This window comes from Myxocyprinus asiaticus, chromosome 14 (assembly GCF_019703515.2).
Source record: "Myxocyprinus asiaticus isolate MX2 ecotype Aquarium Trade chromosome 14, UBuf_Myxa_2, whole genome shotgun sequence".
Lineage (NCBI taxonomy): Eukaryota > Metazoa > Chordata > Actinopteri > Cypriniformes > Catostomidae > Myxocyprinus > Myxocyprinus asiaticus.
Genome location: NC_059357.1, coordinates 33061474 through 33087386, shown reverse-complemented (window position 1 = coordinate 33087386; position 25913 = coordinate 33061474). Strand labels below are relative to the sequence as shown.

General features: G+C 37.7%; 2 protein-coding genes across 2 annotated transcripts in view; one reads left to right on the top strand and one right to left on the bottom strand.

The window, feature by feature from the left end:
• The window catches only part of LOC127451453 (ubiquitin carboxyl-terminal hydrolase 31-like), a 220067-nt gene that overhangs the window by 158699 nt on the left and 35455 nt on the right, over positions 1 to 25913 (top strand). The gene's annotated exons all lie outside the window — the stretch shown is intronic.
• LOC127451454 (heparan sulfate glucosamine 3-O-sulfotransferase 2-like) overlaps positions 22939 to 25913 on the bottom strand; it is a 65175-nt gene continuing 62200 nt past the window's right edge. Inside the window, exon 2 of the mRNA XM_051716182.1 lies at positions 22939 to 24669. Coding sequence (XP_051572142.1) covers positions 24051 to 24669 — 619 coding nt within the window. The 3' untranslated portion in view covers positions 22939 to 24050. The remainder of the gene's footprint in view (positions 24670 to 25913) is intronic.

Sequence of the window (25913 nt, the reverse complement as noted above, 5' to 3'; positions counted from 1 at the left end):
ATTTTGTTCATTTAAAGCGTCTTGGTGGAAGACTGACACTTGTATTTCAGGATTTTTTTTATTTCTTTTTTTCTCATTAAAGGTGTTTTCCCTTAATATTTTTTTTTTTTTTTTTTTTTTATGTCATATCTTAAAAAAAATTGTGGCATTTATTTCACTGGTGCATGTGTATTAAAAACCTCTTACACTCAGCGGACACTGTATACATAAGTCAGGCATATGAGGTATCACTGGAAACTTAGAATCTGAAGATAACCATCACTTCTGCATTTATTTTACTTCAAATATCAAAATAAGGCATCTAAAGTGCTTCACATTGCACATAAATGGACAAGTCATAAATCAGATGAAAGCTCTCACTCTCAGGAATGTGTTTTTACAGTAAATTGTGTTGCCCTAATACCACAGTTCAAAAGATTTTCAAAGAATCACAATGTGAAATATGATTTCTTTAAGTCATCAAATACAAACGTCTCTTTTAGGCTCTGATAACTGCTGCTGTAAGCCCCAAATGCCTAAAAACATTATATCTGCTTTTACCTTAGGAAGTTCTCAAAAAATTAGCCATTGTTTACATGTCTGTGTGCTCGCTTGGCTGAAAAATCTAATGTTATATCTTAGTTGTTCAGATCAAAATATGCCATCCAGAAGGAAAAGCATGCTAAACTAATCATCAGAAAATATGTTTTCGACTACTGATGATAAAACGTTTTATATCAAAGGGGAGGATCTCAGCTTTCTAGAGTGAGCTTCTAGTCCACTCAGAGGCTAAGATATTCAATGAAACAACAAGGGTGGTGCTTGAACTGAAAATTGGACTGAATGTCTATGGACAAGCACATATTTGATGCGTTAGAGCGCCACCTAAATTTCAGATCTGTATATTGTGATGGAATGTGATAGAGAAAAAAAAAACTTTTTTCTAATGCTTTCTGCCACCTAGTGGAATAAAATGAGAATTTTCAAAGTGAGATTGAGTGAACAGAACCAGAATTACATGTTTACATATTTAATACAAAAAAATAAATAAAAACAACTTTTTTTTCAAAAAAATATTCTGTTTATCATAAGATTATAATACATTAATATTTATGAATAATTGGAGTCTTTTTTATTTTTATTTGGGCAGTTCTCTGAAAAATGAGACCAATTTTTTGCAGTTAGTCCACAGTATGTGTGAATGGTGAGCTTTTAAATTTGAGTGTGAAAAATTGCAGGCGGCAGCCCAAAAATGCACCAGAGATTAAGGGGTTAAATGATTTGTTAATGCAGCATAATGTCATGACTTTACTTGGAGGGGCAAATGATTGCTAACTCATTATTAACTACCCATGAATCCATTACTTTTTAACACATCATCATGTCAAGACTTTACTTGGAGTGGCACATCATTATTAACTCATTGTTAACAACTCATGAACTATCATGAACTGATGGCTTGTTAATGAATCATCATGTCATGACTTTACTTGGTGGGGCTCATCATTATAAATTTACTATCAACTACACATGTACTACACTAGTATTCATCCTAGTTAAATCACATATTGTTTAGCATAATTTGGTTTGTTTGTCATAATGTAAAAGCTGAGATACGGACATGGCCTGCATTTGGATGACAAGTGAACTGAGTGGTAGGACCCACAGTGGTAGGGTGAGTAAGAGAATCTCACAGAACGGGTTGAGATCAATTATTATTATTAATAATAATTATTGGTGGCAATCATTAAAGGTAAAGTTCACCCAAAACTGAAACTTATCTTATCATTTACTTCACTCATGCAATTCCAGATGTGTATGACTCTTTTCTTCTGCAGAACACAAACAAATATTTTTAGAAGAATATCTCAGCTCTTTAGGTCCATTGAATGGTTACCAAAACTTTGAAGCTCCAAAAAAAGCACATAAATGCAGCAGAAAAGTAATCCATTCGACTCCAGTGGTTTAATCCGTGTCTTCTGAACTTGAAAATCGCTTTTCGGTGAGATCAGACCAATATATAACTCCTTTTTCACAATAAATGTCCTTGGCCATCATGATTTCAAACTCGATTACACTTTCTTGCACCATCTAGCCTCTAACCGAGCTTGCAATCATGATTATGCCTAGAGACTGCAATGGCAAGATGATAGTGAATTTTTTTTTTTTAATTTTGGTTTATTCTCACCCAAAACGGATTGCATCACTTCAGAAGACATGTATTAAAGTTGCTGTCTTATGTGCTTTTTGGAACTTAAAAAATGTGGTCCCCATTCACTTGCATCATGCATTGTATGGGCCTACAGAGCTGAGATATTCTTCTAAAAATCTTGATTTGGGTTCTGCAGATGAAATAAAGTCATACACATCTGGAATGGTATGAGGGTGAGTAAATGATGGGAGATCCTTTATGTTCCACATTTAATAAGGATGATACAAGTAAATTATGCAGAATAATCCTGTGTCATCTAGTGATGTTTGTGGTGAAACTGAAGACATCAAAAGTTAAAATTTTTAAAAATTATGTCCATATTAAATTAAACATGTAATTAAGGTGATTGTTATTAATGAATGAATTCAGATGACTCATGCTGTAAATCTTCATTAGTTCCTGATTAGTCCATTCCTTAACTCATCATTAATTTATGCTGAAGAAACTATTAATTCAGGTATTAATTCATGATTATTCATGTACTGTTATTATAAAGTGTTACCAAAGTTACTCTAGGAGTCACATCCTAATTTAGTGTATTACCATTGTTTATGTTTACGCTGTACTCCTATTGTTATTTCACTGAACTCCACGTAACAGGAGAGAAAGTCAGAGGGTGCCAGTATGTCTGTCACCTGTCCTCTATTCTGAATCATCTGAAGAGATGGTTTCTGAAAAACAGTCAGTAGGTGGGACACCCTCGGCCAAGATAAATTCTGAATTACTGAAAAAAACAAACAAAAAAAAAACAGTACTAAAATAAGTGGACCTCAGGGAAAGAAAAAATAATAATAAAAAAATAAATGATAATACACATTTAAGCTCAAATTAGTACAACTCCTATTATGTTATAGTATTGCATTGGTGAATACTACAGCAATCCATTTTGGTAGCATATGACACAATTGTAGTAACTAAGTTCCATTTCATTTTTATTCTCAGCTCATTAATGAGGGTCTTGACAATGTTTTTACAGGTGAAATTTGAGATGGGGCCAACAGTTCTTTGGAAAATCCACAAACATCCACAAATGTGACAAAGGCTCTCTGTGGAGCAGGGGGGTGCTAATTATGCTCTCTGCAGTGACATTGATAAAACAATCACATTGCAATTGTAAGAAAAGCCTGCACCAAGCTGCCGAGAAAAGAGTCAAGTATAAATGTTCTTAGAAGCTGTAAGATCAGTTGTCTTGTATGATCAAAAAACTACAGTGCAGGACTGATTCACTTTGAAGCTGACAACCCTTCTGTTGAAGCCTCGTGACTCAAGTAATGCGAGTCCAATGAGTTTTTCATAAAGCAGAAAACAGAAGACCTCCTGCTATGAATTGGTGTTTAGAGGTGAGGGGTCCTTTGGATCATATTCATGTTTTACCTCCTGCTTTAAAAGTGCTTTTGTCTGATTGTTGAAGACTGTGGGCAGGATTTGTGATTTGCAATGAAATGGTTGCTTTCAAGAAATAAAAAAGTATTCTCCACACCTTTTTTATTTATTAGATCTGTTGCTATATACTGTAGGTATATGCATTCGTTGCAAGGTAAGAATTTGGAATTGGATTGCGGTATAATAGCTCATCCAATTGGTTGCAATCTAATGATAACGTTTTTAGCATTCAGAGTGCCTGCAAACTGCGGAATGGCAATGTCAGCACTCTAACATGAGACACAATGCTAAGCAATATCACTCTCAGGTTCTATCAGGACTTTTTGGCAGGCTGGATCAAGCAATCTCAAAAGCAGTACAATGTGTTGCAGTTTCCCAGACAGCATCAGCCATCTTGTATGCAATATTTGCAGAATAAACCCCCACGAACCTGCTGAGCCAGAGGAACGGGAGCAGGTGATATAGAGGAAATTTCAGCCATGATTTCATATGAACTAAAATTCCATTTGCAGTGACGGCAGCCACACTGCCTTGCAAGTGGTGGCCCATATCTCTCCATAGACCGTCAGTGGACTCTTGTCAGCAGCTCTTTATGGTATTGCCGGTGACCTTTACATGATGAAGCACTGAGAGTCTCAGGGCTGACATGTCTCTCTGTCTTACCAATGTGTGGCAGAAAGTTGTTATGACCCTCCCTGGTGCAAGGATGCATGACAGAGAACGGGGGGCATCACAAAGGCCACTATTTATCTTTGTTACAACTTTTCAGATTAGAAAGGGTTCCAATTCCACATGGAGAACATAATGTCTGTGCTTCTTAAGCCAAGCGCACACTACAAGACTGAAGATTGCCACCCTTTCATGTTTGAAATCAGTGACTAGTTTGCAACAACAAGCCCCTGATCATTGCCAACTCACTCTTCTAGTGTGTGAATAGGTGTAGATATGAATACAAAATAAGTATACAAAACTTTTCCTTTCGTTCACACACCACCCACTTGCTGGACTTTTCTAACATAAATGAAACTGAAAATGTGTGTAGCGCTACTCCTGTTCAACTAGTCAGCTCACCCAGTTCACCACGTTGTTATTGCACAGTTCTTGAGTCAAAAGGTTTGACTGCAAACCCTTCCTATATGGCCTTTGAAGACATGTTATTAAAAATCAACTTGAGAAGCTATCTGCGTGAATTTGTGTGAGAAAGGAATTTTGATATTGCAACTACAGTCAATGATCTAAGAATTAACACACCTATTCTGTGATTAGTAAATTATTATACAGATTAAGTAACAGCGCAAACACACCCACAAAATTACTGCTGAACTGCAATTCCAGTCTTGAGAGCTGTATAGGAAAGGATGCAGCAGACCACCTTGATCTAACCACTACTGTGATCTAGACACCTGAATCATTTCTTTAACATGCCGAAAGTGCGCTCGACAACACCACACATTTGGATATTTGCCAGGTAACACCCCCTTTCAATTATTTGATCATTGTTTGTTGAATTATAGCTGATATGATTGATTGACGGATGGCACGGTGGCTCTTTTGGTAGCACTGTCGCCTCACAGCAAGAAGTTCCACGATTCGAGTCCCGGCTCATCCAGGGCATTTCTGTGTGGAGTTTGCATGTTCTCTCTGTGTTCGTGTGTGTTTCCTTTCCTCCAGTTTTCCCCACAGTCCAAATAAATGCAGGTTAAGTGAATTGGAAACTCTAAATTGCCAGTGTGAATGTGTATATCTGTGTTTGTTAGCCCTGTGATGGCTTGGTCACCTGTCCATGGTGATTCCCTGCCTTCGGCCCGAGACAGCTATGATAGGCTCCAGCACTATCTGTGATCCTACATAGGACAAGCAGCTACAGAAAATAGATGGATGGATGTACATAAACATCTTTTATATAAAATTTATTTTACCGCATGCTTTGGCCTTATTTTAATAAAAGGAGGCGTGTTTGTGCATAAAGTAATTACAATTACTTAATTTAAATACTCAAGATGCAGCACAAATTCAGCACTGATTGCAACTGCTTAAACGAGTGTGCGGGAGGTTAGTGAATAAGACGCATGATTTTATGCTGAAATACCACGTGCAAAATTGGTGCAACTGTTTAGTGGATTCGTCCCTGAGTATTTTATCGTTTACGGATTAGCCCCATTAATTTCCATTGTAAGTGCCTCTTCTGCTTTTTTTTTTTTTTTTTAAGAAAAGGAGGGATGAGTCAAAATGAATTTTTGTGTTAATCAGCACTATGCCACAAATGCTGTTGATTGAGCTCAACTTGTATTGAATCTGGAATATTCCTTTAAGTTTATGTTTTTTTCATTTATTCCCACTTTTGTGCAGTGGTAAATGTGAAATGAATAACATATCAACCAAAACCTCACAACTTTCTAAAGCATAAGCTCTTCCTCTGAACCTTAAAGCACTTCCAAGGAGTTTTAGCCTACAATAAATTTTTTTGATGTAGTCCTTACTATCTGAAGTGTCCTTGAAGTAAAGGAGAGGGGAAAGAAAATAGGATATGGGATCTTTACAATATGGATATTCTGCATTCTTAGACATTATATGAGCCTTGCAGTCACTGGACCGGTTTCTATAAGTTCCTCTGTTGAAACGCATCTCAATGAACAACACACTAGCACTGGATATTTCAGCTGAGAGGCCTGTTTATTTATATATTTCTGTGTATAACTTATTTATCCTGCTTTTCATATTTCAGTGGTTGCTGGAAAAACTGATGTCTGCTTTGCTTTCAAGCCCCTTGAAATGCTCAGATCTTTTTTGAATGCTTCATTAATGGAACAGTGTTGATCAAATTTATCTGTGAGGACGCACTTTGATCTTCCTTTAATTTTCATGATGCTCACATTATTGACACACATGACACACAATAGCCTGACATGCTCTCAAGTTATTTTTACATCCCTAGTAATTAAAATTTTCCTCTTCTAAGACTGCTTGTTTGTTTTCTACCCTGTCAGCAGAATATAACAACACCTCTTTATAGTGTTTACAAGCCTTCTTTAGATAACGAAGAAGCTATTATGGTCTCTTCAAGTAATAACCAGGTCTTATTTTACTCAGAAACCACTATTCTTAAAACCCATTGGAAATTTTAAAGGAACCCATTGCTTGAAAATGCTGATTCTCTTTTGGGTTTTAAGATCGCAAACTTCTTTATAATAGGCTAAAATAATCTCCTTTGTAAATTGATATACATTTGCAGGTGATACAGATTTACAGGAACCTGTGATGTAGCTCTATAAATACAGAGCCTAAAATGACCTTGTGTGGAAGTCGACAGTGCTGAAGGGCTGAGACCAGTTCTGAGGGCCAGCCTGTATGTCTCTTGCTGTATCGACCTCTCCTTGGGCCCTTTGTGTGGATCACCTGAAACATAGCCAGGACTCCTGTGTCCCCACAGGGTTATTTTTCAAAGACTTCTCAAGAGCGATATGGACTTCCTTCCCCAGCATGCCACCTGCAGTGAATCTCAAATGTTTCCCTCGCTATCAACAAGGCAATTACTGTGAATGATTCCTCTTTGCGTTATTTGATACATTTACTGTGTAACACTTTCAAACGTAGGATGTCAATTTATAAAAGGAAAATTGCTCAATCAAAGAAAACAGGTCTTTCGGCAACATTTAATCTCACTTTTGAAAGCCAACGCTATACGATGTTCACCACCAATTTTACCTCTTGACCTAACTGGCATATTTCCAAGTGAAATAGGATATTCAGTGAAACAGAAAGTAAGGCAAGAATTAATTTTATACATTGGAAATTGATTGGATCATGAAAAGTGGCCTCTATGGCATCTGGCTGGATGGTAGGGGTTAAAAAGTATAGCAGGTCACACACCACACGTCCCTAACATTGGTGCCCCCATTAAAGTTTCGCTCCCTTCAACGTTTCGCTGCTGAATCAATAGTGCTATATATTACATATGGTGCATACTCTGTTTTTGCTTCACAGTGTACATATAATGCATATTGGTAGTACAAAACAGTGAATCTAATAACTGTATAAAATTACATACAAAAGTTTTTGCAGTTAAAGAATGAACAAAGTGGTAATGAGTATGCAGGTTGGTGTATGATTACTGTATATTGTGTTATGGTGTAAACCAGTGCAAACTGAAAGATTAGAAAGGGTGACATTTATTAATTAGACATTTATTAAACATGGAACCTAGGCATTATTCAAACTGTCCAACCACAAAAAGACAAACGTTTTATTGATAAAGTGCCTATACACTATATATCTTCTAGCCTAGGCTAAAGTCAATTGTAGAAACAAATTTTCAAATGAACCATTATGGGTCTGTCCCAAAACCTAGTGAGCTGCCTTGCTGTCTTCTGCCTACATAGGCAGCTGTCTTCTATGGCAGCATACTAACTGAAATGGAGCCTCATAATGGATCGATTTGGAATGCTTTACAAAGGCAGCAGCTCCATGCGCCATTCAAATAGCACTCCTCATGTGGAGTGCACGGGAGACTTACCTCGCAACTGATTTAAATACAGGTGAGAAACGAGAGAGGTAAAAATAAATAAATAAATAAATAAATAAATAAAAAATCCCACTTATATGCATCACTATTCTTCTAGATTTACTGATGCTGTATGAATAAGAACTTTTGGTCACATTATAAAAATGTCTTCAGTAAAATTTACTATCAGGCGCTGGAGGCCTCAAACAGATATGCATCATGTATCTGATCCTTGTGTATTCAGCTTGATTGGATTGTTGTCAATTGTTGTCGACTTTTTATTGCAAAACCCTTTGGTGTATTATTACAGATTGTAATATTTAAGAATTGTGGATGTTGTTAGACACAATAATGCATAATGGTCAAAGAGATAACAAGTCAGGCAGTCTGTTTCCTCTTTTCTTTTCAACATTCTCTATAAAACATTTTCTTGTTATTTTAGCATCTAGCTATAGCATTTAGAGTAGTTTAATGAAAAACATTTGAGAATGAGGGTTTCATAATTTCCACATGTGATTAAGTTCAGCAGTTCGCTCATTTGGTGCATTTTCAGCATTCTGCTCACTGGAGTGTGGAGGACACAAAGTGTACATGGCTGTTCGAGGGTGTGAATTTGTGAAAATGAATCTCTCTCTCCACAGGAATGTTCATAATGCAGGTCTAGTCGCTGTAGCTCATTTACATCTGAGAATATCATCTGCACGGACTCTCACCCTTGTACTGGACCCAAGAATTAGCTAATGTGCTGGCATTATGATCATAGTTGTGTAATGACTTGATGCATCATTCCAAGCAGAGCTGTCTGCGATCTCGCCCATGGTAATATCTTCGTGAGAATGTATTTAATGCTGAACTGAGAGCACAGTAATGGTGTGGAATTGCTCCAATTATGTAAAGCGCAATGACTTATGAAAGTGACACAATCAACATATAAGGCTTGTCAAGTACACAAGTCAAGTAAACACACTAAGAAAATAAAACAGGCACTGCTTTGAGATTAATACAGCCAGACCTTCATTTTAGTGTCTAGTTTGTTGAGTGTCCCGAATGTGGAGTCTTGACAGAAAACATTCACACCCTCATTCATCAAGCAGTTTTTGCTCAGAGCATCTCGAATTCCTCTCTCCTCTCCTGTCATAGAAATTTTCTAACTTACCATAGATGTTCCTGAGGGATTTTATCGTGCATTGACTACAAGGGAATGCAAATGGCAAACACAAGCATGAATCTGGGACAAGATGGCCATGACCTGCCGAGGTCTCCTCTCTGAGCTGGGCGTCTGGGGATTCAGAATCCTCCACTTTTGGAGCTTAATTAGCCCAACTCTGTTGCCTGGAGAAGTGTTCAGTGGTTGACCTTTCCTAAAGGTAAGTGACCAGTGCATGTTCAACAGGCCACGGGAAAATGAGTAGCTCGAAGGAGGTTTCTGACAAGCCAAACTCAAAGGGGAGGTGGAGATTGCAGAGACATTTGAGCTGGCACCTAGACAGCATCATGTTTAAAGATACCCTGAAAAAGAAACATTGCCAAAGGGGAATTTTATTAGCATTACTGCTTCTTATCATCAACGATAGCAGATATCTAATGGTGAGCGGAATCTGCCTTGATCAGGAGTGGATTTAATAACAAGCAAACCCCACTTAAAAGGCCAGCTTAAGCCTATGGTAAAGGTAGTGGATCAGCTTAAGTCATTGGTGTAGGTAGTTGATCATCATAGCCATGTTTTTTATCTGCAAAACTTCGCCAGTGAAGCTGGTTGACCAGTGTGGTTTTTCTGGTAATACTGGTTAACAAAGGAAGTCTTCCTTGTTAGGATGGTCAAAAAGCCTTGTTGCAACACCAGCACAACAGCATCCTGTCTTGTAGACCGGTAAACAAAACACAACATATGCTGGTGACACAACATTTTAGCAGGAAAAAGAAAACACACAAATATTAGCAAATTGTAGCCATACATACAGGGACATGCAGTACGGCTTACCCAACTACAAATTTTTACTTGCTGATTAGTTGTCCAGAAAAGAAGTCCGCTACTCGACTAACTGGCAGATCTACCTTACTTTCTGTAAATAACCCACTATACAATGTGCAGCATTGGCAGTCTTTTCTATTTAATAGACCACAGCAGGGAGCAGGATGGCAGACAAGGCAAGAGAAATATTGATTATAAATAAATGTATACAGTACTTCAATGCTGAAAAGCATCAATAAAAATTCATTAGTGTAATTAAAAATAGATTATTTTACCCAATATTTTTGTTAGTTGTATGTTTTTATGCTTGTTAGAGTAATGTGCCATTAGCTTAGCAACATGCTAAAACTCTATTCTAATCAGTTGTGAGTCAAGTCTATCGTGCGGAGTGCTATTTGTGTGGCATGTATTTGATACCTATGTGTTCCAAAACTAGTAGTCTCTTATGAGTTTTGGAATGGGATTATGGTCAGTGCAAATTTGGTTGTTTATTGTGCGGTTTAATGAACAATGTTCAAAATTCAGTACATCGTAGAAACAAGTTATCAAATATATGCACATGGGCTTGTGCGTGTGATTTTCATTCTCTTGCTGCATTGATATATTGAGACCTTGACTTCATCAAAGTTGCTAACTGTGTGCGCTGCAGCTCTAATAGCTTGGTTTTCATTAGTGTGGGACAGGAGCTGTCAGGTTGAGTATGTCAAGCATAAAGAATCAGAGAAGCCTCTTTAAGGTCTTACAATTACACACACTCATCAGTCATTTCTACAACCAAACCACTCCTTTTATAGGTTTCTTTATGTCCATTTTCTTTAGAAAAATTACTAATGAAAATGTTCGATGACATGTTTTTTTTTTTCATCAACATGAACAAAGGCAATCCTTTTTTATTAAAACGTGCTGTTGACGAAAATATGACAAGAAAAAATAATACAGTAAGACGATTACAATGCACTAACAATGTTTTTACAAGAAGAAAAATCAAGAAAGAATATGGCTAATTCAAATAATCCAATCATAGTATAGTATGTTAGAGATTTCCCCGCTTGATCTGGGCAGCATTGCCCAAAAGCACCCTAAGCCTTTTTAGATCGTAGAAACCATTGGTGCCAATTGTCTCTACGATCATTCTATAAATATGAGGATAATCAACTACATCCACAACATAAACATAATATAGCAACTTGCATCTACACAATTAATTTTTGTTTTTTGTCAATTTGCACAGTATCGTCAACTAGAGTTTTATTTTTGTCAACTAAAATTACTTTATATGCCATTTAAGTTAAATGGGCTAAAATTAAAATGACATGACTACATTTAAAGGGCATTTGTTTCAAAAGATAAAATTTATGACTAGAACAAAAGTCTGTAAAAAAATATTTTTTATGCCATAAACCCCACTTTTTGCAAAAGTGTGTGTTAGAGCTGATGGCTCTTGTGAATATAATGCCATCCGTGCCCTGAAGCAGGAAAAGGTTTGCTCACGTGATCTTCCTGCAAATAATAAGAAATCCTTTGAGGGTGGGACATGTCTGTCATCCTATAAATCATCCATAGGCAAGTATTCCTCTCTTGGAGTGTAGCCAGGCACCGTTCTCATTATCCTGTGTGGGCTTGCCTCTCTGAGAAGAGAGCTGAGGTGAGGTGCTTTGAAAAAAAAAATACTTCACAAAGTCACTGTTGCCATTAACGGCTCTCGTTCGCATGTGGATATGATGAGGAGAGCACGAAAAAAAAAAAAAACATTGTGATTTTAATGGCAATAAAACTGATTTAAAGCCACATGAAAACATGATGAGCATTTTTATAAGTGTCATGTACTTTTACAGGGAGGGTACCATTTTCCAGGTCTGTGCTTTGCACATCAGTTTGCTGTGCACACTGCAGAGCAGAGGTGATTACTTTGGAAAATTAGATCTAATCACTTAAATTGCTGAGGGAACCATTCTGGGGCCATAATAGTGGTCGAAGTGTTTGGTTTGTTTATCCCCATTGGATTTTGTTTAATGAGTTTTAATGTTATGAGAGACTTATTATGTTCAAGCATATATTATAAAAACCCTATTAAAAATCTAAAAATTGCTAGGGTGGGTAGAGTCACGTGGGCTACCTTCCTCATGGTCGCTATAAGGTGGTTCTCGCTTTGGTGGGGCGCGTGGTAAGTTGTGCGTGGATGCCACAGTGAATAGCGTGAAGCCTGTAACATCCCAAATTCCAGCATCTCCAACTCCATCGTTTCCCTACTCACATGCACCGTCACCAAGAGGCATTGCACAGCATTCCTTCCAGTCACCATCTCCATCTCCTTCAAGCTTGGTGTGTAAACGAAAACAGAACACTGAGGACGCCCTGCTGGGGATATTGGAGAAGCTGGACCAGGAGAGGGAAAGTGCCATGCAGCAGGACAAGGAAGACTACAGATTTGCTGTAGTTATGGCTGACACTCTGGCGAAAGTGGACCCAAAGAAGAAATCTGATGTGAAGTTCAAACTCCATCAGGTGCTTTTTTAGGCTTTTGAGGGATGACAAAGGATAGACTCTTTATCTGACACTTTTTATGTAAAGTACTTTTTAAATGCTTTTTTTGTGGAAAGATTATTAGTTAAAATAAGAATTCATTTACATAGGATTTAAAAAAATATTGGCTTAGATTTGTTTTGTGCATAATGTTGGAAGAGGAATAAAACCAAAAGCTGAAGTTTTTTTTTTTTTTTTTTTTGGGTGTACCATGTTTTCATTCATCAGTGTCTTCACAAATATACATAGTCACTACACTACACTGATGGCGACAGTAATTAACCCCATTCTGTTGTCTCTATACATAAAGAGACATTTGCATTGCTGGGCGAACATAATCGCCTGATTTTGTAAATGTGAGCAATTACATTTGCAGGAAGCACCCACTTTGTGCTTATGTCTAAAGTAATTGCTTACATTTACAAAATGAGCCTACGCTACCAGAAATAAGCCTATTTAATGAAAGTAAAGGTCCATGTTTAATAAAAAATGTTAATGGAATGTTTAATAAAATTAGAAAAATATTTAAGAGATCGTTGCTCAGTTTTGTTTTATACATATGTTCTCATATTTATATATTTTGTTCTAATGTGACAAGTAATAATCTCAGGGTTTACTGGGTTTTAAATGATTCTTTGCACATCACGTGTCCTCTCTGCATGCATGTTCAAGACCTCAAATATGACCTTGTTCCGGCAAACTACTACTTCTCATAGCTACTTCCAGTTTGTTTAGAAGACGATTACTCTGAGTCGCCCCCTTTCGTTTCAAAGAGTAGTACAACGGCGAGCGCGTCAAGTATAGACGCCTCGACCATTTGGGGAGGTGCATGCGCAGTCAGCAGAGGCTTGCGGTGCGGAGCCAGGCGAAAGTATAAACAAGGCTGAGCCTCCACACATGCTAGGTCTCCGTGGTAATGCACTCAACAAGCCACGTGACAAGATGCGTGGGCTGACTCTCTCAGAAGCGGAGGCAACTGAGATTCATCCTCTGCCACCCGGATCGAGGCAAGTCACTGTTCAACCACGAGGAATTAGAGCGGATTGGGAATTGGACATGCAAAATTGGGGAGAAAAGGGGAGAAAAAAAGTATCTATACTTACAAATAAATGGCTTTTTTTTTTTTATTATTTAAAAGTGCTTCCAAGCAAAATTGAGTTAAAATTCAGTTTCTTATGTATTCCGTATAGCACTGCACATTATGACTGGTTTACGTATTCTGTATGAATATGAAGAGATGTATGCTATATTTATATTGGGCACTCTCCAGGAGTACAGTGCACTTTGGTTTCCCATAACTTTTTCAAAGCATTAGAGGCACAAATGCAGCTAGTTTTAAACATATCAGATCGCCCAACAACTAAATTGATGCAACAATATAATAATTTTGACAGTTCATTGAATTGAAATTCAAATAATTGCAGTAAGAAACAATTTTTAATTTTAATGACCAAAAATGTAATATTGTGCATGCAGCCCTGTTACTATATGAGCTGTAATACTGGTTAACAAAGGAAGTCTTGCTTGTTAAGATAGTCAACAAGCCTACCTTTTGACTATCTACAACTTTCAAAACAGCCTCTCTACAACATATCATAACAAAAGTAATTTATTTTATAAAAAAAAAAAAAATCTTTAATATATCCTCGTGAGACCCCATCGCTACACGCAATGCATCATTTAAATTAATTTAAACCCACTATTCTCAGTTCAAGAGACTCAGTGCTGTCAGTAAAGGGTTAAACATTTGACGCACAGAGTCATGTGACAAAACAACATGGTGTCGAACAGAGCAGAGATTGTCTTTGGGAGAAACACCAACAAAACTACATCTGTAAGAAACCTAATTACATTTTTTACATTGAAACCTGCTTGAGTCAAAGGATTAGAGTCCCTAGTTTCATCCAAGATGTCATTTCCAAAAAATTGAGCAATTTATTGTGAAACGCCATGCTACTAAACACAATGTACATTAATGTGTACTTTAGCGCAAATTTTCTTTAGAAATCCTATATTTACTGTGCAATGTCACATTGAGTATCAGTGGGTTCATTCAAAATCTGAAAAATATTTTGCTTTCAGCGGCTTTATATGGAGTTGAAAATAAGGTGGATTTCGAGCTGTTCTGAGACCAGTGAAGACAGACAGCACACTGGAGGTTAAGTCATTCACTAAATAGGGAGAAAGGGAGCATCCTATAACTCTCTATGCAACCAAGTGCATTCACTCCTAAAATCTGACCAAAAGTTCAGTTTCAGGCTGCAGATGATGTTTGGACCACTCAACATGTTTAGCAGACATGGGACAATGGAAATCAGTATATAGATTCAGAATTTATAATGTATAATTAACATGGTTGGCAAGGAATTGGATGATGCTGCTATTATTTTACATCTGAAATTAGCATAATTAATTCTGATGTAATGTCTGTTATGTCTCAAAAACATGAATAACTAATACTCCTGGAAACATATACAATTTGATGAAATCTGACTTTCTATAGCTTGGTTTTATTTAAAATTCACAGCTTAGTCCTGCTGTCCACATATGTTGGCATACATTTTTAGGAAAACTATTTGCTTCTTTTTTTGCATATTTATAAGGTGCTACCAGTTACAAATCAAAATGGGGAAATGGAAAATGCACACAGCAGTCACACTCGGGTCTCAGGAAGATACAGTGCATCCGGAGAGTATTCACAGCGCTTCACTTTTTCCACAGTTTGTTATGTTACAGCCTTATTCCAAAATGGATTAAATTCATTATTTTCCTCAAAATTCTACAAACAATACCCCATAATGACAACGTGAAAGAAGTTTGTTTGAAATATTTGCAAATTTATTAAAAAATAAAAAAACAAAAGAATCACATGTGCATAAGTATTCACAGCCTTTGCTCAATACTTTGTTGAAGCACCTTTGGCACCAATTACAGCCTCAAGTCTTCTTGAGTATGATGCTAAAAGCTTGGCACACCTATTTTTGGGCAGTTTCTCCCATTCTTCTTTGCAGGACCTCTCAAGCTCCATCAGGCTGGATGGGGAGCGTCGGTGCACAGCCATTTTCAGATCTCTCCAGAGATGTTCAATCAGGTTCAAGTCTGGGCTCTGGCTGGGCCACTCAAGGACATTCACGGAGTTGTCCCGGAGCCACTCCTTTGTTATCTTGGCTGTGCGCTTAGGGTCGTTGTCCTGTTGGAAGATGAACCTTCGCCCCAGTCTGAGGTCCAGAGCGCTCTGGAGCAGGTTTTCATCAAGGATGTCTCTGTACATTGCTGCATTCATCTTTCCCTCGATCCTGACTAGTCTCCCAGTTCCTGCCGCTGAAAAACATCCCCACAGCATGATGCTGCCACCACCATGCTTCACTGTAGGGATGGTATTGGCCAGGTGATGAGCGGTGCCTGGTTTCCTCCAGAAATAACGCTTGCCATTCAGGCCAAAGAGTTCAATCTTTGTTTCTCATGGTCTGAGAATCCTTCAGGTGCCTTTTGGCAAACTCCAGGCGGGCTGTCATGTGCCTTTTACTGAGGAGTGGCTTCCGTCTGGCCACTCTACCATACAGGCCTGATTGGTGGAGTGCTGCAGAGATGGTTGTTCTTCTGGAAGGTTCTCCTCTTTCCACAGAGAAATGCTGGAGCTCTGTCAGAATGACCATCGGGTTCTTGTTCACCTCCCTGACTAAGGCCCTTCTCCCCAGATCGCTCAGTTTGGCCGGGCGGCCAGCTCTAGGAAGAGTCCTGGTGGTTCCAAACTTCTTCCATTTACAGATGATGGAGTCCACTGTGCTAATTGGGACCTTCAATGCTGCAGAATTTTTCTGTACCCTTCCCCAGATCTGTGCCTCAATACAATCCTGTCTCGGAGGTCTGCAGACAATTCCTTGGACTTCATGGCTTGGTTTGTGCTCTGACATGCACTGTTAACTGTGGGACCTTATATAGACAGGTGTGTGCCTTTCCAAATCATGTCCAATCAACTGAATTGACCACAGGTGGACTCCAATCAAGTTGTAGAAACATCTCAAGGATGATCAGTGGAAACAGGATGCACCTGAGCTCAATTTTGAGTGTCATGGCAAAGGCTGTGAATACTTATGTACATGTGATTTTGTTTTGTTTTTTATTTTTAATAAATTAGCAAAGATTTCAAACAAACTTCTTTCATGTTGTCATTATGGGGTATTGTTTGTAGAATTGAGGAAAATAATGAATTAAATCCATTTTGGAATAAGGCTGTAACATAACAAAATGTGGAAAAAGTGAAGTACTGTGAATACTTTCCGGATGCACTGTATGGGTAATATAAGTTTAACAATAACTATAAACCAACATTTGGAATAAAAGTGGGACTCACTGCATTTTTAAAGAGATTCAGGCCCTATTTTTGTATCTTATTCATGGAATGTGCAATTCACAAGGCTTATTAAAGGACCCAAATAAAGGGTTCCATTTCACCATTTGAATGAGGTGGCAAACATCCTCAGTTTCATGGCTTAAATAAATGTGACCACATTCAGTGCAAAACCAGCTCATTTTTTTCTTTTAACAAGGATGGACTAATACTGCATGAAGACAGACAGTTCTGGCATGCTGTTCATTAGGTGAGACAGTGTGGTGACACTCATAGCCCTCTGATGGCCTCACTCGTTCTACATGCCAGTATGAGCTCTAAATGTTAAAACTGCTGCAGGACACAAAACCATCTCTGACCTGACAGCTGTGACAGGGGGTTGGCCTAATCAAACAAAGATGGAATGCTAATTGAGAGGCTTTTCACAGAAACAATTGTGGTGCTCTTGCACAGACATATCTAACAAACAGTTTTGCTTTACAGGAGATGACTTCTTTTATGTGTCATTCACAAAAATCTTACTTGAACAGATATAGAAACCCCACTTTCCCCTCGGTGCACCGCCTTCTGAACAATTTTTAGCTGGTATTTCCGTCCATTGACATCTGTGGGATTTATTTATTTATTTATTTATTTTGACTTGGGAGAATTTTTTTTCCCCCACATACAGTTGTACATCACAGACAAATCACTTTTCCACTATGAATTGTATGGCCTATCTGGGCCAGTTCCTTTTTGGACAAGTCTTTTGTAGAGTTGGGTGAATTATTAGTTTTTTTACCTGACAATACTGTTTTGATACTCTAACGCCAAGAATCGATACTGTTTTACATTAATATTTAGACTATAGAAACTTTATTGTATATGTGAAAATTGTCTTCAGCTTTGCCATAAATGTGTTATAAACAAGCCACAAAGTAACTTGTTTTATTTGTAAAGATGTTCATACAGATCCTCTGTATACAGCTAGACTGCAAGGATTTTTGTCTAATGATAAATACATTGAAACTAAAGTAGGCTACGATATTCCCTCACAACATTTTTTTTTCTGACACTGATGTGCCTATGCCCTACACTACTTCTATGGCTCTATAATGAAGTAAAGCAGGATGTTCAGCTCTTGTTGTGCAAAGATGAATGAGAAATAAGCAAGTAAATACTCATGAATCACAATATATAACATTTTTGAATGGCAATACACTAAACATTAAGAGTCAATCATAATATTATTATATCATGACTCAGATATACTCAGTATATAGCCAGGTCACTGCTGATTCCCACCCCTAGTATTTTGTACTGTAATATTGAAATACACTCTTTCAGTGTATGAAGTGCAGCGTCTTCTTTTTCATGATGGTTGTTGAGATGAACTGTGAAATTTAGCAGATGGATGATGACTCTTCAGCATCTTAAATGTTGCCTCAAGTGTGGAGCAATATGCTTTCTTTTGCTCATTAACACATCTATTTCTGATGAATGTAATGGTGCAACATATTGCTGCAATCCACCTCTTTACCCTTACTGAACTACTGTTCCTGTCTCTATTGGCATAACATGTCTAACATCTGTTGTGTTATCCCAGAATAAAGAGATTACAGCAGTCAGTTACAGCTACTTGCCATTTAAAAGTTGATGTCTTAAAGCTTGAAGTGGATTGTCAAAGTAGTTTTCATTAAAGCAGTTATGGTGAGACTAATCTTTCACAGTATCTTACATTGTGTTGGAGGTGTCAAAATGATGACAATAATCAGCTGGAGTGTACACATTTTTTTGCAACATTTATGACATTTGTCCAGTTTTGCTTCTTAGGCAAATGTGTGGTTGGAAAGTGATTGATAGTCACGATCACACATCTGAATAAAGTCTAATTAAAAAGAGTTGTCTTCAATTGTCCTCCAATCTGGTGAATTATGGGTTCTTGTGTGCTATTTTAAGAAGTATACATTTGGTAAGTGATTTAGTTGTGCCTGCTAGGCCAACAGTCTAGTAAAAATGTTGTGAAATAATTTGTATATTTAAGTGCATTTTTCAATATTTTGAGTGAATACTATGTTAAACAATTGTCCATTAAGTTGTTTGGCAATTTTCATTTGTTATCATTATAATTTAGAATAGTGATAGACCGATATATCAACCAGGGGTGTTTCTCGTACAATGACGTAACTCACTGCATAACCACCATAGGATGATGCATTGAAATGAGCTAGTCACGACTGTTTCCCAAATTGGTAGTAACTATGACGAACATCCATCGTTCGAACCACATTAGTCCAGCAACATAGAGCTGTCTTTAATGATGTTACGCAGAGGGTGGAGTAATAACTTCTGAAAAATGTAATTATAATAGCTCATTTACACATACACCAGAAAGAAATGTTAATGCAAGAAAGCTGCTGAAGACATGAAATCGGCATGCACCGTGTAATGAGACAGATGCATTGTGCTGCAATAGTGGGGTTTCCCTCTAAATCAGTCTCCGAGGTTCTCCCGACACGCTTGAGCACATACGCACATGTGTACTCTTCAATCAGAAGTGATCTTACCTATGCCACATTCCCTTCAAAGACTTTACCATTCACTGTGAAAGCAGTGGAGGGCTGAAAGTTCAGTTCGAAGCTATTTTAAAGCATACCTATTTGGATTGTTCTCACTTTGAAGTGGCTTTCGGAGGCTGATTTTTCCATTTGGAACGTAGCCAGAGAAGCTATTTGTGTGTTAACATGGAAACATAAGCTGTGTTCTCCAACAGAAACTGCTTGTATTAAAGCGCTTTCTCTTAACAGCCTTTTATCCTGTAAAACGGCGTTTGCATGACGTTCAGAACGGCGCTTTCTGCAAAACCCCGGAATAAGACATATCTTAAATACATGTAAACGTGATCAAATTCTTGACAGAATGAAAGATATATTTGGAATAAAGATATAGAAGCCTAAGTGAAGTGAAATGATGCCCCGATATACTTCCGGAGAAGTTCTTCTTCGTTCTTCATTCAGATGTAAAAAGAAGTTCTAAACAGCCGAGCAACTGTATACTATCTGTGAACATTCAGACATCTGCCATACTGCTGAGGGAGACATTAAGATGTACATTTAAATATGAGGATGCTCAGTAAAACCTTAACTCATGTGACATTAAAATGTGTTATCAATGACGTTATGCCTCATTCTATGAGTCGAATGCACATGAAGTCAGTAAAAGAAGCTGTTTTACCTATATATTTAAGTAATATAGTATATACAGTAGAAAATGTTTGTCTTGTTTAGATTCTGAATTCAAGACTCTAATGCGCTAACATGCTATACACACCCATAAAATGTGCTGATTACATTCTGTTATTGTAACTTATAATGACAATGATACTACTGTACAGATAGGTTTACAAAAGTGTGTAAATATTCGGAATAGAGACAAAAGAATGGTGATAGAGCCATATTCTGGCTTTTGCTACAGATGGCACATGAGTGAATGGGCACTTCAGAGTATTTTAATAGATTGTATTCCTTTTGTATAAAAATTGCATGACATGTTCTTGGAGAATATCTCTACACAAATGATCATACTGCTGGTGTGTTCATGTTGAATACTGACTGAAAAACGTAAACAAAGCAGTAGGTGGAGCTCGAGGTCACACCTAACAATGACGTGGATCAACTGCAGTAAGAAGATGTTTAGCAAATGGTTAGAAGTTTTCCTATAAGTTCGCCCAGGCGAGCTGTTACAAACTACTGAAACGAGTGCAAAAACACATTCTTTTTGGCAAGATTTTGCTTTAAATTATGTCATGTGTGTTTCAGGAAACACCAAATCGTTGAACTATGTTGGTAATGATGGAACTTTTTGATGGAATATTCATTAAAATATTACGAGTTTATTAGAAACAATTGCTAATATTTTAGTGAATACCAGATTAACTGTATATACTGTATGTATTGCAACAGTATAATAGAATTGAATTAGTCTATATCCTGCTCTCATGTTATCTGCATCGGTCATTGAAAAACCCATTTGGATCGACCACTAATATAGAATATATTGCATCATATTTGGCCTCAGCCACCCTGATCTCTAGATATTACCGCCCCATCTGCCGTTGAAAACCCACATCATCAACCATTACATGTGATGCTTTCATATGTCATTCAGAACCCACAACAATAGCATCCTAATGCACTCTCACACTCTCCAGCCATCCCCAACAGGCAGTGAGAACGTGACAAGGCATTCCTGACTTTGTTGACATTACTTATTAAAGCCAAAGTACAAGATGCTTCTGATCAGCTCAAAGTTCATGGCATTTTCAGCACTGTCTGTTTATTTTGCGGTATTTATTTTGAAGGTTAAACTGGCCCCTACCAGTAATTGTGCTGTTGCCTCCCTCATGATCATACAAAATCAATGGTAGACCTTTTCAGAGCACACTGATGTGTTTTAAAGGACTAATGCTTGATTCAGCTTTCTGACAGATGGATTTAAGCACTGCTTCAATCAAAGTGATGCAAATACTGCCTAATAAAGGACATCACTGTTGCAACATAAAAGATAAACTGCCATTAGATAAGCAAACCCAATACATGTTCTCAATGATTGATTTTATCAAAGGGACTGCAGCTTTAAACATTTTTACAGCAATTTTTTAAGGGGCTATATGCAACACTTTTGTGTCCACTTATAATGTAATTTTAGGTTTCTTGCACCAAACAGTTCCATGTATCTTTAAGACCTTTATATGCAAATTACTTCTGTTAACACTGGCTAACCTTTTCACATGTGAAAACAAGCAGCATAGTTTACACTGTCATTCATGAGAGCAGGTCAAGTTGCTGAATACTGAGTACAGGCATTGATATGTAAATGTGGATGGTTATACAGTATGTTTATGTGCTCATAGTTCTGATGTCAATATCATTATGATTTCTGAATGACCCTACAACTTAATATGTGTAAATGGTGAACTTGGGGAGGGAGCTTTGCATTGTGAATGTTAGAGTATTCCTAGAACATCAAACTCAAAAATATATTTCAGAAGATACATTTTTCATAAAGAGGGATCAAATTGTGTTATTTCAGGATTAGTCATCGCTGGTGACACCTCAAATGCTGAAAAATGTAGGTGTACATTAAACCCAACATATTTTACACCTGTTTACGATGATAGTTCGCCTGCTGATGTCAGGTAGTTTTAAAGGATGGAAAATTCATGCACAACCAAAACTGCATCTTTCAAACTACTTCCTTAATTATCCTATATGTTCTGTACCCTTTGAGTAAACAGTGTTTGCAAAGCAATATATCTCAAGATTGGCTGTTCTTGGGGGGCCTGGGTAGCTCAGCGAGTAAAGATGCTGACTACCACCCCAGTTCGAATCCAGGGCGTGCTGAGTGACTCCAGCCAGGTCTCCTAAGCAACCAAATTGGTCTGGTTGCTAGGGTGGGTAGAGTCATGTTGGGTTAACCTCCTCGTGGTCGCTATAATGTAGTTCTCGCTCTCGGTGGGGCACATGGTGAGTTGTGCGTGAATGCCATGGAGAATAGCGTGAAGCCTCCACACGCGCTATGTCTCCGCGGTAACGCGCTCAACAAGCCACGTGATAAGATGCGCAGATTGACGTCTCAGACGCGGAGGCAACTGAGATTCGTCCTCTGCCACCTGGATTGAGGTGAGTCACTACACCACCACGAGGACTTAGAGCGCATTGGGAATTGGGCATTCCAAATTGAAAAAAAAAAAAAAAAAGATTGTCTGTTCTTCTCGCTGAAACAAAACGTCATGTACTGCAATGAGGATGAAAGTGAATGTGGTTCCACTGGATTTGTTTAATTTGTTTTCCTGTTTTACATTTTGTGAGATAAACGTAATGACACACCTCAGCAGTCACTGTATGCTTTACAGTTTTCCATTTTATATCAAGATGATTGACTTGGTTGAGTGTTTTAAATAATAACAGGAGGACAGTGAATGAAACAAACGCTGTGCATACCAAACACTCTGTGAGACTGGATTAAATATTCTTGGTTATACTTTTTATTTAATGGCCTTGAACAAGTTCGAGATGTATTAAAACATTTCATGTGAAAGGCAAAGTCTCTTGAGCTACAGTACATACAACTTTGTATTTTAGAATGTTTAAGAGCATTTTTAATATATTAGGAGCATCAGATCTTAATTGACCCTTCGCCAAGCCCACCTTAAAAATGTTACTGACCAATATTAACTAAGCAACTGCTGCTGTCTGCAATATTATTAGACACGCTTTTGCACTTTTCTAATGTAAGTCTATGGAAGTCACATATGCTGGGATAGTTTTAACAAAAATAAATAAAATAAAAAAATACCCCCAAAATACGGTAAAATGTCTACAAAAAAGTGTATTGTAGAAACATTAATTTAATAATTTTATCTGTTGTAATCACTTTCAAATGAGGCCTTTCTCCTTTCAGTTAACAATAGTCATGTTTCCATCCAAGTTACAAATTTAAGTTATGTAAAAGAAATTGGAGCAAAATAGAAATGAAAATGGAAGTTGAAGCCACTGTGGCTCTTTTATTTAATGTAAAAAAGTTGTGCTCAGACAAAACGCTCTGATGAAGCATTCGACGGCAGATGTCTTATAGCTTACAGTTCTGGGCTTTTAATAGTAGCCATTCATTTTGATTACAGGCTTTGGCATTCTCAATAACCAAAGCAACATCTGAGATGTCTTGAGAAGATTTTGATGATATTCTCTGATCTAATTATATATTCACATGGCTTGTTAAGGCAAAGTCATATGACTTTTTTGATGCGCATCTATATTCCTATAAAATTGCTATACATAGGAATGTATTCAGCAAATGTGTTTCCATCGTAGTTTATGCACATGTCTTCTTATCGAATAAAAATGTAAGCGAGCATGTTTTCCTGAAAACTGCACTGTTCATGGACATCTCCAGTTCTTTCCAATGGGATGTACTGTAAAGCTGATCTGCCCATGCAACAATAACCAAGGGGGTTGGAGCTTAGCGAAGGGTCATTTGGTTTGATGTTTTCTGTGTCTTTTCGTCCCACTAACAAATGGACAAACTGATTTTATTCAATGGCTCACACATCATCAGAAGAGAGAACCTGGATTCACCAAGGGCCTTCACTTTAATCCCATCTGAAGTCATGACCCACCATTTCATAAAATTTCTCATTGAATGGCCTATAAAATTCTCTAAGCTGCTCAATGACCTCCTGGTCTATCTGCACGTGAGTTCTACCCTTAGACTTGCCCAGGCAGCGAGGCTGGCTGCTGCTCTCTGGCTTCTTTAGGCATGGGAAGCCTTTTGTTCGGTTAAAGTAGAAGTGCTTGTCTGTGATGATGCGTTTGAGCCCCAGGAAGTCCTGCACACGGCCCAGCTCTCCGGCCGGATCCGTGATAAGGCGCTCCCCGCTAACAAAATGGATTTGCGAGAGACGGAAATATTGCAGCCAGTTCTCCAGGTGTAGGATGTACATTCCTATGCGGATGGCGTTCCATGAGGTGTCCACGATGCCATCGCTCTTGTTCTTGAAAGCTAGTTCCTCAAAGGAGGGGATGTCGGGCTTCTTTGACAGGGTCTGCGTGTAGTCGGAGATTGCCCTCGTGACAGGGTTCCGCACCACTACAATCAGTTTTGTTTCACGGGACATGTTTGAGATGCGCCGTGGTGCCTCCCGTGTCACAAAGTAACTTGGTGTTTTCTCCATGGTTATTTGGCTGTCCAGAGTCCGTGGCATAAGGCCTCTGTGAAAAAGAAAAATTGATAGATTAATCATTAACATGAAGGAACTATTTGAAATGTATGTAATGCCCCTATTACCAGTAATTTATATCTATACTGTAAATAGGTAGCTGACATGAAATAATTTTGGAATGTTCTCCTGCGCTGTGAAATGCCATACCCTGTCCAATACTATTTAAACAGCATTTTGGTCATTCATTTATAATTATTATCCATGCAGCTTATATGAGCTCAAAGTAATTTTGAGAAACTACATGTCTCACTATAGAACCATTTAAACCAGTGAAGGCAAAAGGTGATTAAAAATGGTGAAAACTTGAAATACATGATGAAACAAGATATACACTTTCCTTTGTTGATAAAAAAAAGGTAAATGGACACAAATTATGGCACTATAATCTGAAAATGTTTGTTTGTACACTTTTTGACAAGTACATTTCCATGACTTTTCATTAGGGCTGGGTATTGATAAAGATTTCCAAATTCGATTCGATTCCGATTCACAAGCTCTCAATCAATTCGATTCTGATTCATATGATTATATTTCATTTCTAATGCCCATTTTGCTTACATATGAAATGCAGAGAACCTTCTAACTAGCTACAATACAAAAGTATTAATTTTATAAAAATATTTTATCATAAGTTTTATATAATTCAAGTAACATTTTAGCTTTTTGAAAATGTTCAAATCCATGTACTGTATTTCATCAATAAATGTAATCTATCTTGATGTCTGAATTGCATGTATTATATTGCACACACACACACACACACACACACACACATAGACTCACTGAGCACTTTTTTATGAACACTTTGGTCCTAAAAAAAGTGCCAGATGTGGTCTTCTGCTGTTGTAGCTCATATGCCTCAAGGTTTGACATGTTGTGCATTCTGAGATGCTATTCTGCTCACTACAATTGTACAGAGGGGTTATCCGAGTTACAGTAGCCATTCTGTCAGCTCAAACCAGTCTGACCATTCTCCGCTGACCTCTCTCATCAATAAGGTGTTTTCGTCCACAGAACTGCCACTCACTGAATGTTTTTTGTTTTTTTGCACCATTCTGAGTAAACTCTAGAGACTGTTGTGTGTGAAAATCCCAGGAAATCAGCAGTTGCACCAGCCCGTCTGGCACCAACAATCATGTCACAGTCAAAATTACTAAGATCAAATTTTTTCCCTATTCTGATGGTTGATGTGAACATTAATTGAAGCTCCAAACCCGTATCTACATGATTTTA